This window comes from Cervus canadensis, chromosome 16 (assembly GCF_019320065.1).
Source record: "Cervus canadensis isolate Bull #8, Minnesota chromosome 16, ASM1932006v1, whole genome shotgun sequence".
In the NCBI taxonomy this organism is placed as follows: Eukaryota; Metazoa; Chordata; class Mammalia; order Artiodactyla; family Cervidae; genus Cervus; species Cervus canadensis.
In genome coordinates, this window is record NC_057401.1 from 62,326,987 (window position 1) to 62,340,320 (window position 13,334).

General features: G+C 43.2%; 1 protein-coding gene across 3 annotated transcripts in view; it reads left to right on the forward strand.

Annotated features, from left to right (window-relative positions):
* Positions 1-13,334, forward strand: part of ADCY2 (adenylate cyclase 2) — a 438,654-nt gene that overhangs the window by 358,273 nt on the left and 67,047 nt on the right. For all 3 annotated transcript variants that reach the window (XM_043488503.1, XM_043488504.1, XM_043488505.1), the window contains exon 16: positions 13,090-13,227. In XM_043488503.1, the coding sequence (XP_043344438.1) occupies positions 13,090-13,227 (138 nt within the window). The remainder of the gene's footprint in view (positions 1-13,089; positions 13,228-13,334) is intronic.

A 13,334-nucleotide genomic window follows, 5' to 3' on the forward strand; every position in this document is an offset into this window, starting at 1 on the left:
AACTCTTCATATCACCGTTGAGATTCTTGTTGTCTTTTCCAAGCCAGAATTTCCTCACATGAAGTTTGGAGAACAACCGCCTTCAAAGTTTCTCAGGACGATTGGAGATATTAAATGTTAAGTACCTAACAGGATACTGACAGATTTTCAATATACAGCAACTACGATTATTTTCCATCACTGCATATTTTAGAGTGCCTATTCATGGGGTCGCAAAGAGTCCGACACAACTGAGCAACTGAACTGAACTGATTCTTAGAGCACTTTAGACAAACCTGTATTTTAGGCAACAGAAACCAGCATTAACTTTTTAAAATTAATATGAATGTTTAGAACACTCTAAACAGTGTTTAGAACAAAGATCAAAATGATAACTGCTTGCTTCTGTCTCTTTTAAAAAAAAATTACCATTCTTAACACATGACATTTAATGTAATACTTAGTGTCACTCTACAAAGAATAAATTTTAAATTGAAGAAGGAAAAAGCCTATATATATCACAAATATTCCACAGTGGTCATGGAGAAGTATGAGATTTTATTGTGATTTGTGCTTTTTTATGGATTAAATGCTGGGTTTATGAAAGACTGCTGAATATCCCAGGCTCATGTTCTACCAACTTATGTTAACCTTCTGAAAATTTAATGCCAAAGGCAGTATCAGTACTAATATTGGTATTAAATTCTCTATGAAAAATGAAATCAAAATACTTCTCTAAAGGAGGTGGAAAAAAGGTAAGCCTGGCAGATATTTTTTTTTCTCCAAGAATTTTACCTTTATTATCATCTTTTGCACAAAAAGTGCAGCAGAAGTAAGTAAAATTGATAGGTCATTGGTCACCTGGGTTTGATAAAAAGGCAGAGACACATCAAAATGGGTAAAAAAAATGAGTGATAAATGAAATGAAATGCAGTTTTTTTCCTGTTGATTAAAAAAAAAAGTGGTATTTGTTCAGTGACCCGTTCAGAGAAAAATGTCAGGGAATCTGTTATTATCCTGATTGTTGAGAGAAGCCCCGCCTTTCCATCCACTCTGGACTGCCAGTCCACCCCATCCCCAGGCTCTTCCAGAAGCAGTCACCCCCCACACATTGCCCGCTTCTCAGTTCTTGCCCGTGGGGGTAGGCTCTGCACCTGCTTGCCTTCCTAGAAGCTTTCTCGGGACCCTCACCAGCCCCTGTGGTGGGCCCTTCTTGAAGCACCAGGGGACACAGGGTCTGTGCCGTGTCGTTTAGCACTCATTATGTGGCATCCCTTTGACCCCCTTTTTAAAAATTTTCTGCTGAGTGTGACTGCGGTTTCTGCTTGTATAAACAGGATCCTTAAGACCAGGGTTGTTTCCTTCGCTTGCTTTCTGTCTCCCAGTGAATCCAGCAGAATGCTGAGCGTGTAGATGTGTTTATAGTAAGTGCATGCTAAGTAAACATTTGGGCTTCCCAGGTGGCGCTAGTAATAAATCGCCCACCTGCCAATGCAGGAGACATAGGAGACTCAGGTTCGATCCCTGAGTCAGAAAGATCCCCTGGAGGAGGGCACAGCAACCCACTCCAGTATTCTTCCCTGGAGAATCCCGTGGACAGAGGAGTGGTCCATAGGGTCGCAAAGCATCAGATATGACTGAAGCGATTCAGCGCGCACGCGCACAAGTAAGCATTATTGGATGTCCATCTTTTCCATGAGGTTCTTTTTCCCTTCCTCCACTCTTGGGCTCCACATAGCACCTCCTCTGTCTCACCACCCTGCGCCCGTGTTCATCCTCAGGCAGTTATGTTCCCTGCGAGCCCTTATCATTCTCCTTCCTCCAGATGCCCTGGGTGGGGATGGATTCCCTGTGTAAATGAATGTATGAATGAGTGAATGGTGGTCCACAGCCCTCATCCTGCTGCAATGAAATTCCTTCTCACATGTGCCATGATTCCTTGACTCTGAAGTGCCTCGGGCTGGCTCTTCCATTGGAAACAATTTTGTGACCTAAAGGAAAACTAGCCTTTTCCACCTAGTGCCTGCTTGTCAGGCTTCCTGTTTGTATTCTGATTTCTGTTCTTTCAGACGAAAAAACAAATCATCAATGAGTTCATCTCAGCCCTGTTTTGTTCATTGACTATTTCAGACACTTGAGACGCAAAGTAAGTATTTAATATCGTTTAGCTTGAAGGAATGGAGAAGGAAATGGCAACCCATTCCAGTGTTTTTGCCCGGAGAATCCCAGGGGCGGGGGAGCCTGGTGGGCTGCCGTCTATGGGGTGGCACAGAGTCGGACATGACTGAAGTGACTTAGCAGCAGCAGTAGCAGCAGCAGCTTGAAGGAATGTCGGGTTGCAAATGTGACCACCTGGCACCACTGCTCGGAGAAGCCCCACCCCATCCTCACCCAGACTTGACCTCCCCCAAGCTCGCAGTTCTGAATCCAGCTGGCAGTCGCTGCATCCCTGCTCCCAGTTCTGCCAGGCTCCTGACCCGCCAGCATCCTGGGCCAGCATCCTGTGTGCTTACTTGTCAGGCCTCCTTCACCGCCGCTGCATCAGTTCTCCTGTGAGGTCCTTGGTTTTCTGCAGCAGATGCTGGTGAGCATTTCAGAGTCATAAACTCGAGAGCTGAAAGGAGACTGAGAGATAACCTTGTCCAGGTCCGCACTTGGGGGATGAGGGACCCAGGACTCGAGATGCTGTTCATTTCCATGAGTTTCCATTTCTATGTATTTAAAAGAAAAGTTTCCCTTCATGAAAAATAATGCAGGAGTCATAAGTAGATCCCTTGAGGATGCAGATGGAGACTTTGGATCACGGTTAGGAACGTGAGAACCGTAAGATCTGCAAAAGTTCCCTGTCTTTGGATAAGAACCTTCAGAACCAATGTAGATTGCTTAAGACAGGGGAGATTCATGAATAGTTCTATATCTGACCTCACTGCAGTTTACAAATGATAAATATCGTATTATATTAAAAGTGAAGACTTACTCCGCTAGGCATTTATGTATACTGACTCATTTATCCACACAAGAGTCCTTGGAGGGAATGCTCATTCTGTAGTTAATGAAAGAGAAGGTTCAGAGGTTTCATAACTTCCCCTGAAGTATTATTGTAGGTTTTGGAGCCTTTGGGAAGAAGCCTTAGGATCCTTGTACTGAATTGGAGGCAAGTTCCAGAGGATGCTCCACTGTGTGGAGAGACACTGGCAAGAGCCCAAGGAGGAATGTCCACGGTCCTAATCGTGGACCATCTTGGTACTGAAGTGGGCTTGTAGTGATTGCTGAGCATCAATGGCTCAAAGGCAAAAAAGTCAGGCAAGATAAGGTCACATAGAACCTAATTCACAGTGGCCTCTTGTCTAGTTTTCCAGTATATTCAGCTGTTGACCTAGTTTATGTAAAACTGGATTTTGGACAAGGCATAACTCCATCTTAAAAGAAATTCAGTAATACAGAGAAAAAAATTCATTTATAAGTCAATTTAGACTCAAAATATTCTAGTAAGAAAGTTTATGGTAATACTTGCAAAATATTTTCACAGATATGAGAGCCCTTCAAAGTGTTTTCATTACATATTATTTTATTTGATAATCAAAACAGTCCATTTATCTAAGTAGAAACTAAGATGCAGAATAAGAGATTCAAGTTTACATGTCCATAACAGTCAGCAATAAAATATAATAATAGCTGTCATCACCATGGTAGTAATAGCAATAAGTGCATTTTTATTGCCAAGTTTAACTTTTCTAAACTACCTGAAGTAGACTTAAATCTCTGCAAGAAACACAAGAGATGTAGCCATAAATAACAAAGACGCCTCCCACAAAAACCTTCTTGATGAAATGTCTTTTAGAAGAACTCTGCCAGATTCAGCAAATGAAAATGTTAGAAAATGTCAGGAGAAATTTTTCTCTCCGCGTGGCTTTCTTGCCACTTTGTATGGCAGAGATAACACAATGTCAGCCCACCAACCTTGTTCCCAGCAGAGATGAAAGCACAAATTGAGATACAGTCCTGGGGACAGAAAATAGGTCACACGCCAGCTGATAGAAAAGCTTTCTACCCACAGGAGTGTTTTTCCCTTGAAGTCTATTTTCTCTAATGTCAATATAAGCCTGCAAGCTTTCTCTTGGTTAGTATATTCCCCATCTTCTTATTCAGCTTTTCCTTGCTTCATAGGTGTGTCTCTTGTAAACAACATCTAAGTGTAGGTTATGTTCTCTGATCCAAGAGTCTCTTTCTTTTAGCTGACAAGCATAATACATTTACATGTATTACAATCATTGCTAGTCTTCTTTTGCTCTTTTTATCCATCATATATGTTATTTGCTCCTGTTTATTTTTCCTCTCCTCCTGTCATCTCTTGGGCAAATAGAGTTTATTGAGTCTCCTTTATTCCCTCCAGTGACTTGGCAGTTATATATCCTAATCTTTTCTTTCAGGGATTAACATAAAATGTGTAACATGCACAAGACTAACCGGGTCCATTATTGTCTCCATCTTCTTGTTGAAACATGCAGGCATCATGCTCTAATCCTTTTCCATTGTCCATCCAATGTTGTTTAGATTTTTCTAAATTTACACTATTTATGTTATTCACTGTTATCAGTATTCTGGTTTAATGGTCTCTTTGGTCAGCATTCTTCTGAATGTCATTCCTTCCTCCAGATGCAGTGTTCATATTTCCATTGGATTGTTCCTCTTGTAATCCTTTCCATGAGAGCTTGTGTATAATATACCCCAATCTGTTTTTATATTTAAAAAAAAAGCAGCCTCTTTTCCTCTTTGACTAATAATTTACAATAATGTTTCTAACATTTCGAAAACAGGAGTCCATATTTTCTTGGATTTAAATGTGCTGAGGAGAAATCTCATCCAGTTGTTGTTCCTTGATAAGATGTCCTTTCTGTATTTTTTTTGAACTTGCTGTTTGTCCTGGGCAATAGATTCTTTGTATTGAGGAGTAGGTTTACTTTTCTTTTACCTTGATATGACTCAGTGCCTCATCTCGACTACAGAGCTCATATTCTGTTCCAGGTCCATGACATTGCTGTCCCATATTTCCCTGTATTTTGCCTTTTTCTCAGTCTTTCTGTTCTATTTTTTCTCAAACTTTCATTCCAAGTATGTTGAATCATTCTACTGTACCTTCTGTGCCTCAACTTCATACATTTTATCTCTATATTTCTATGCTATTTTATGGGTTGTCTCCTTAGCACTCTATCTTACCCTCTTCAGCATAACTATTGAGTATTTAATCTCAATATCTACATGTTTGTCTCTAGAGAGTCTGTGGAGCCCATTTATAAAGTAAACCTGTTACTTTCTCCTAACTGCTTATCATTATGAACTCTAATCCATGGGGTTTTTTTTAATTTAATCTTATTTCATAGACTACTTCAGATTGATTTGTGAATCTTATGACACTCATTCTATTATCTGTTATTTCTGTTAATTCTTCCTTGTATGGTCCATTGTCTTATGCAGCTCATGGTGCAAGCATGCATGCTTATTCGTGTCTGACTCTTAGCGACCTCATGGACTGTAGCCCGCCAGACTCCTGTCCATGGAATTTTCCAGGCAAGAGTACTAGAGTGGGTTGCCATTTCCTTCTCCAGGGGATCTTCCCCACCCAGGAATCAAACCCATGTCTCTTTCTCCTCCTACATTGACGGGAAGATTCTTTACCACTGCGCCACGTGGGAAGCCCCGTATGTAGCTCATAATTTTTGCTTGTGTGAGATCGTGTTCAGTAGGGACTGCCCCCTTCCCAGCTGGTATGTGCCCTGCATCCTACAACGTGATGTGTCGTCATAAGCAGTGTTGTTCTTGCTGCAGCCAGAGCCCCAAGACCTTTCTCTGGTTTTTGGTCTGATCAGTAAACACTCACCTTGAGATTCTCATTATGAAGCAAAATAATGTGATTTCAAAACCAACACCCATGTTTAGAGCCTGAGTTCTCATTGGAAGTTTATTTATACTTTCTTGGTCTACAGTATGGACTTTCTAGACTTCTCCAAGTGGAGAGAATAGCCTCCTGAGGCTTCTGGTTTTATTCAGCAGTCTTGTTCCCAGCTGCCCACCTGTTGCAGACCCAAGACAGCATCTTTTCCCTGTGGACATCAGAAGCCCAGCCCAGTGATGTTCAGTTCCAGGACACTCTGGGGCCAATCCCATAGTCTGCAGCCTTCTAGCAGTACCCTCCTTCTTTGTTTTACACCCCTAGGAATTCCTCTCTGGGTCCACTGTTAAGACAGTGAGCTTTTTCAGCGAGCATCTGTTGAGTTCTATTTGCTGAATTCTGGGCTGCCTCTGGGAATACAAGGACTGTGATGGGAATTCCCTGGTGGTCCAGTGGTTAGGATTCAGTGCTTTTGCTGCTGAGAACCTGGATTTGATCCCTGGTCAGGGAACCAAAATCCCACAAGTTGTGCAGTGTGGCTAACACACACACACACACACACACACACACACACAAAGATGCTGTGAGGTGGCTCCACCGGGTCTCCAAGTGGCCAGAGACAACCATTAAGGCAAAGAAAACACAATGTAGATGGCGCTGTGAGGGCCACACAGTGGATGAATAACAGAGGAATATGGCTCAAGGCGTGTGAGAGAAGCAGGATGATTTTGTAAAAATATTTGTTGTTGTTCAGTCCCTGAGTCGTGTTCAACTCTGACCCCATGGACTGCAGCATACCAGGCTCCCCTGTCTACCAGTATCTCCCAGAGTTTGCTCAGATTCGTGTCCATTGAGTTGGTGATGCCATCCAACCATCTCATCCTCTGTCGTCCCCTTCTCCTTTTGCCTGCAGTCTTTCCCAGCCTCAGAGTCTATATGATCAATTGAAATAAAAGCCTGTGGGAAGTCCAAGTACAATTAAATAATTAAAGTAGACACATCAGTCCCTGTGACACCACATGTATGAAGTAATTATTGCTACAGTGCCAGTCCTTGCCCGATTAAAATGCCAGAGTAGGTATTCCTTTAGACAAATACACAAAAGTGCATGTTTATATGAGTGACTTCACCATAGCTTTCAGACAAGAGGAATTTGATTTTTCTAATGATAAAAGTTTGTTACCAAACCACTGTGAAATATTTAAAACTTTCTGAAATGTCTCTCACTTTATTACACTTCACTTTATATAAGCAGCGACTTCTTCGCGGGTACCTCGTTTTATTTTAAAAAGGAAAAACCTAATGAGACTGCAAACACAATCTGCTTTAATAATTATCATACCAAATTATGAGGAATTCTAGAACTGCAGAGACTACCCAACTGTTTCCAATGCAGAAGTTTCAAAAAACAAAAAAGGAAGAGAGGAAGGAAGGAAGGAACGGGAAATATTTTTGGCAGAGATATTTTTTTCTTCGTTTTTAATCCAAAACACCGTGTATGAACATGTTATTTTTACGTGGAGAATCTTCTGCCTGTACTGGATGAAGGCATTAGCATTTATTCCAGGCTCTTTCTAGCAACCCACACTGCTCACCATCCCCAGCACCAACTCCGTGGTAGGGTTTTCATGTACGTTTATGTTCTTTCTCCTTCTGCCTCTCCAACTATGCTTAGCTCCAGTTCCATATTGATCAGTGGATGGATGTGGCATTAACAGCCAAGAGCATTTCTAGAAGATGCTCAGTGAGCTTGCTCTAGGTAATAAGAGACAATCATATGATACAGTGAGCGTCACTGGTTATCAAGACAGAGAAGAAACGGATTTGGCCGAAACGATGCCAGTGATTAAACCAAAGATCAAATAGAATGATTGCCCTGAGCTGATAGCAGGCTTGCTCTCATCTTCAAATGAATAAGATGTTCTAAATAAATGCCACAATATTCTTTGAGGTTGTGTCATTTGTAATGTATCACTGTGTGTGTGTGTGTGTGTGTGCGTGCGTGCGCGTGCGCTCAGTCGCGTCCTACTCTTTGTGACCCCGTGGACTGTGGCCATTCAGGCTCCTCTGTCCATGGGATTCTCCAGGCAAGAATACTGGAATGGGTTGCCATTTCCTTCTCCAGGGGATCTTCCCGACCCAGGGATCAAACCCGCATCTCTTTCATCTCCTTCGCCTCCAAGATTGGCAGGTAGATTTCCTTCCATGATTCCACCTGGGAGGCCTGAAATGTCTTGTTATGTAATTAACTGCTCAGTCGTCTCCAACTCTTTGCAACCCTGTGGACTGTAGCCTGACAGGCTCCTCTGTCCATGGAATTCTTCAGGCAAGAATACTGGAGTGGATTTTCAATTCCTCCTCCAGGGGATCTTCCCGACCCAGGGATCGAACTCAGGTCTTCTGCACTGCAGGCAGATTCTTTACCATCTGAGCCACCAAGGGAAGCCCAAAGTCTCATCAGGATGGTGTAAAGTTTGATAAACTATTTATCCATCAGGGATTTTGTTGAATACTAAACCCAAAACAATAAACTGAACTAAATTATCAAGTTAGGATGTATGTTGTAATTTTTATTCAGAGCAACAAATGAAATCAGTGTTCCCATTTTCCTCACTCAGATTCTTGCTGCTTTAAGTTTTTAGTCTTTTTTCTCCTTTCCCCCCATCATTGGTTTCTTCTCTTACTTCTTATGTCTTTATCTTCCTCCTCATCTTTCCACACTGTCTTTATATTTCAGGATCTGTATCCCCATCACCACCATCTATATCCTTGCCCTTGTCACCAGCAGGGTTACCAGTTTTCATGTTTCAGAACAGTTGCATTTACTTTGCTTCGATTTGATGATGAGATGGAAAGGTAGAGGAGACTGCTTGCCTCTATGACCTGGAGAACAGTGAGTATATGGCATAATAGGTGTAAGAACGATGGCATATGAGGGCTTGGAGGCACACAGGAAGACTAAACAGAGAAGGGAATGAACCTACTTCATCTGAATGTGGTGTCTGGGGCCCAGTACACACCGAACCAGTGCGTCTTTAGTGAGCAGCTTCAAGGAGGTTGCTCTTTGCAGGACTGAATAGGACCATGACAGATTCCAGGACAGTCTGCCATGTATTCAGTGGGCAAACAGAGGCAATGGTTTCCAGGGCCCCCACTTTGTCATTTTCCCCAGCGTGTCACAGGAGCAGAAAAACGTGTGTGTCTGCCCTCATCTGCTTCACCACATGCCTAGTCTGTGAGCGGAACATGACATATTCCCGTTAGATGGCATATTTGGCAATATCATCACCATGCATTACTCTAAAAATTCAAGCAGCAATTTTTTTAATTTTATAATTTCAACAAAATTTGTGTAATAACTAGATATTTTACCTAATTGACTGTGACATGGAATCTGAGCTAGAGTTAAACACTCTCTCGAAATAACAGTTTTGTGTTTTCGGCTCTTAAAATTTTTATTATCATATCTATTGACAGTTTCTGGATACAGACACAAAAGCATCCATTTTAATAATTTTCTTTTAAGTAAAAACCTAATCCTAGTCAGTTAGGATGCAAATGCATAAATATTGTCTTCATTTGCCAGGATCCAGCCAAATGCATCATTTTCTATTTTAATATGAGCTGGATGACTGTGATATTCTTTTGAATATCTGCTCTTTACACCCTGTTATAGCTTCTCCTCTGGAATGCAGATCTGACTCTGGTCTATGGTATTGTTGTTGTTGTTCAGTCACGAAGTTGTGTGATTCTGCAGCCCCATGGACTGCAGCACGCCAGGCTTCCCTGTCCTTCACCATCTCCCAGAGCTTGTTCAAACTCATGTCCATCAAGTCGGTGATGCCATCCAACCATCTCATCTTCTGTCTTCCCCTTCTCCTGCCTTCAGTCTTTCCGAGCGTCTGGGTCTTTTCCAAGGAGTCGGCTCTTCCCATCAGGTGGCCAAAGTATTGGAGTTTCAGCTTCAACATCAGTCCTTCCAATGAATATTCAGGACAGATTTCCTTTAGAATTGACTGGTATGATATGCTGTTTGAATCTCTGCTCTTTACACTCTGTTATAGCTTCTCCTCCTGAATACAGATATGACTGTGGCTTCAGTCAGTCAGTTCAGTTGTTCAGTCATGTCCTACTCTTTGCGACCCCATGAACCTCAGCACGCCAGGCCTCCCTGTCCATCACCAACTCCCAGAGTTGACCCAAACTCATCTCCATTGAGTCAGCTATGCCATCCAGCCATCTCATCCTCCGTCTTCCCCTTCTCCTCCCGCCCTCAATCTTTCCCAGCATCAGGGTCTTTTCCAGTGAGTCAGCTCTTTGCATAAGGTGGCCAAAGTATTGGAGTTTCAGCTTCAACATCAGTCCTTCCAATGAACACCCAGGACTGATCTCCTTTAGGATGGACTGGTTGGATCTCCTTGCAGTCCAAGGGACTCTCAAGAGTTTTCTCCAACACCACAGTTGAAAAGCACTGTGGCTTATGGTATTAATACTATTCAGTGTATGATGTGCTAGAAGGATAATTATACACTTTCAGATGAGCGTCCTCCAGCTGTGTGATCCTGAATGATACCACATGTCCACAGCATTGAAGGCCCTCTCTTCAGACAACAGATTTAAGGTCATCACCAACCCCCATCCAAACCATGCTTTGGGGAAGAAACTTAAGGCATAAATCTGGCTCCCCCTGAATTGCTAACAGGAAGACGCTCTGCAGAGCCTGGCCGTGAGCCTGAGGTTCAGCAGCTGGAGCCCAGGGCAGCACTGGCTCATCCCTCCAGACAGGCTGTAGGAGAAACCAGAGGAGGTCCCAGGAGGCTCTGCCCAAGGAGTAAGCTCTCGGATTCCACATCACGGGGGTGGATGCTGTAGACACATGTTTTGTGTCTCTTTATACCAGGAGCTGGAGGGGAAAAAATCTATAGTAGAAAGGAGAGAAAAAAATGGTTTTTATGTTCATCTGGGGTTTTCCAGGTGGTGCTAGTGGTAAAGAAACCCCCTGCCAATGTCTCCGTAAGAGACACGGTTCGATCCCTGGGTTGGGAAGATCCCCTGGAAGAGGGCAAGACAACCCACTCCAGTATTCTTTCCTGGAGAATCCTGTAGGCAGAGAAGCCTGGTGGTTTACAGTCCATGGGGTCACAAAAAGTTGGAAAAGACTGAAGCAACTTCACATGCATGGAGATATAAAGCAAATAGATTTTTAGTCACTGAAATGTTCCTGAGAAATGTGTTTTCTTCACAAATAGAAGAGAAACTAACCATATGTCTTATTTTGGGCACCTTATGTAGCTCATTTAAATCTCTTAAAAAACCAAAGAGGCAGGTGCTCTTGTTATTCTTATTTCAGAGGTGAAGAAACCGAGGCCAGAGAGGGTCAGTAACTGCAGAAAGTTTCACAGCTGTGGGGGTCTTGATTCCCCAGCCACAGGGCTGGTTACCTTTCTAACCATCTCTCATCCAGTAGTGTACATGCGTGCATGCTCAGTCGCTTCCATTGTGTCCGACTCTTTTGCAACCCTGTGGACTGTAGCCCACCAGGCTCCTCTGTCCGTGGAATTCTCCAGGCAAGAATACTGGAGTGGATTACCATTCCCTTCTCCAGAGGATCTTCTCAACCCAGGGATCAAACCCGCATCTCCTGCATTTGCAAGTGGATTCTTTATCAACTGCGCCATCTGGGAAGCAACACAGCAAAGTGGATAAAATTAACATTACTGAACTCTGCACTTAAAAATGGTTAAGAGCTATTTGCGAGGTGGGAATCGAGACACAGACATAGAGAACAGACGTGGACCCAGTCGGGGAAGGGGAGGGTGGGGCAAATCGGGAGGGTAGCGTTGACGTATGTACACGACCACGTGTGACACAGAGAGCTAGTGGGAAGCAGCTGTGTAATCCAGGGAGCCCAGCTCAGTGCTCTGTGATGACCTGGAGGGCTGGGGTGGGTGAGGTGGGAGGGAGCCTCGCGAGGGAGGGGTTATAAGTATGCATATAGCTGGTTCATCTTGTTTGTTGTGCGGCAGAAACCCACACAACATTGTAAAGCAATTATACTCCAATTTTTTTTTTTTTAAAGCCCTAAGAATGGAATGGAAGGAAAGTTATGACCTACCTAGATAGCATATTAAAAACAGAGACATTACTTTGCCAACAAAGGTCCATCTAGTCAAGGCTATGGTTTTTCCAGTGGTCATGTATGGATGTGAGAGTTGGACTGTGAAGAAAGCTGAGGGCTGAAGAATTAATTGATGCTTTTGAACTGTGGTGTTGGAGAAAACTCTTGAGAGTCCCTTGGACTGCAAGGAGATCAAACCAGTCCATCCTAAAGGAGATCAGTCCTGGGTGTTCATTGGAAGGACTGATGTTGAAGCTGAAACTCCAATACTTTGGCCACCTCATGCAAAGAGCTGACTCATTGGGAAAGACCCTGATGCTGGGAGGGATTGGGGGCAGGAGGAGAAGGGGACGACAGAGGATGAGATGGTTGGATGGCATCACCAACCCGATGGACATGAGTTTGGGTAAACTCCGGGAGTTGGTGATGGACAGGGAGGCCTGGCATGCTGCAGTCCATGGGGTCGCAAAGAGTTGGACACGACTGAGCGACTGAACTGAACTGAAGAATGTTAAAAAAAAAAACAGTTAAGAGGGTAAATTTTATATTATGTGTTTTTAACACAATTAAGAATAGTATTTTTATAATAAAAAGTAGAGCTTCTCCACGTGGGTGAAGCCCTCTCAGGACAGGATGAGGCACAGCCATCACCACGAGCCACAGCTGAGAGCACTGGGGATCATCCTCAGAGGGACAGGTGCAGACTCCTTTATTGTGTGGTCCAGATGAACTCTTAGGATTAGCTGCATGCTGATCTGTTTTCTACACAAATCACCCGAATTTCTGAAAACGGCTTCCTCACGGCGGTGATCTGAGACCCAACACATCCGCCAGAGTTGTTTAATTAACTGGCATATTTTTCCTTTACCAGAAGAATTTTTAAACATAATTTCAGGTCTCTCTTAAAGAGCATACAAGCACGTCATAATTTGTCATAGAAATTCAATGAATTTGTTCCCAACTTGTAAGAGATTGACAACATGGTCTACTGGTCTCATGCATGAAGAATATCAGTGCATCTTGTGCTTTAAACATCCTTGAGAAACTTGAGAAAAATACACAAAATAGCAACACATTTCTTTTTCTTTCTCTCCACTCTTAGCAATGCAGCAAGAAAGCATCTGCTTCTCTCCTGTGGCTTTTGAAGTCATCGGGCATCATTGCCAACCGGCCCTGGCCTCGGATCTCCCTGACGGTCATCACCACGGCCATCATACTGACCATGGCCGTGTTCAATATGGTGAGTCGGGGCACGGACGTGCCGTGGGGTCCATCTCGTGGGATTTGGTCCATCTCGTGGAATTTGGTCCATCTCGTGGCATTTTGAAACCTTCTCCATAGCTCCTT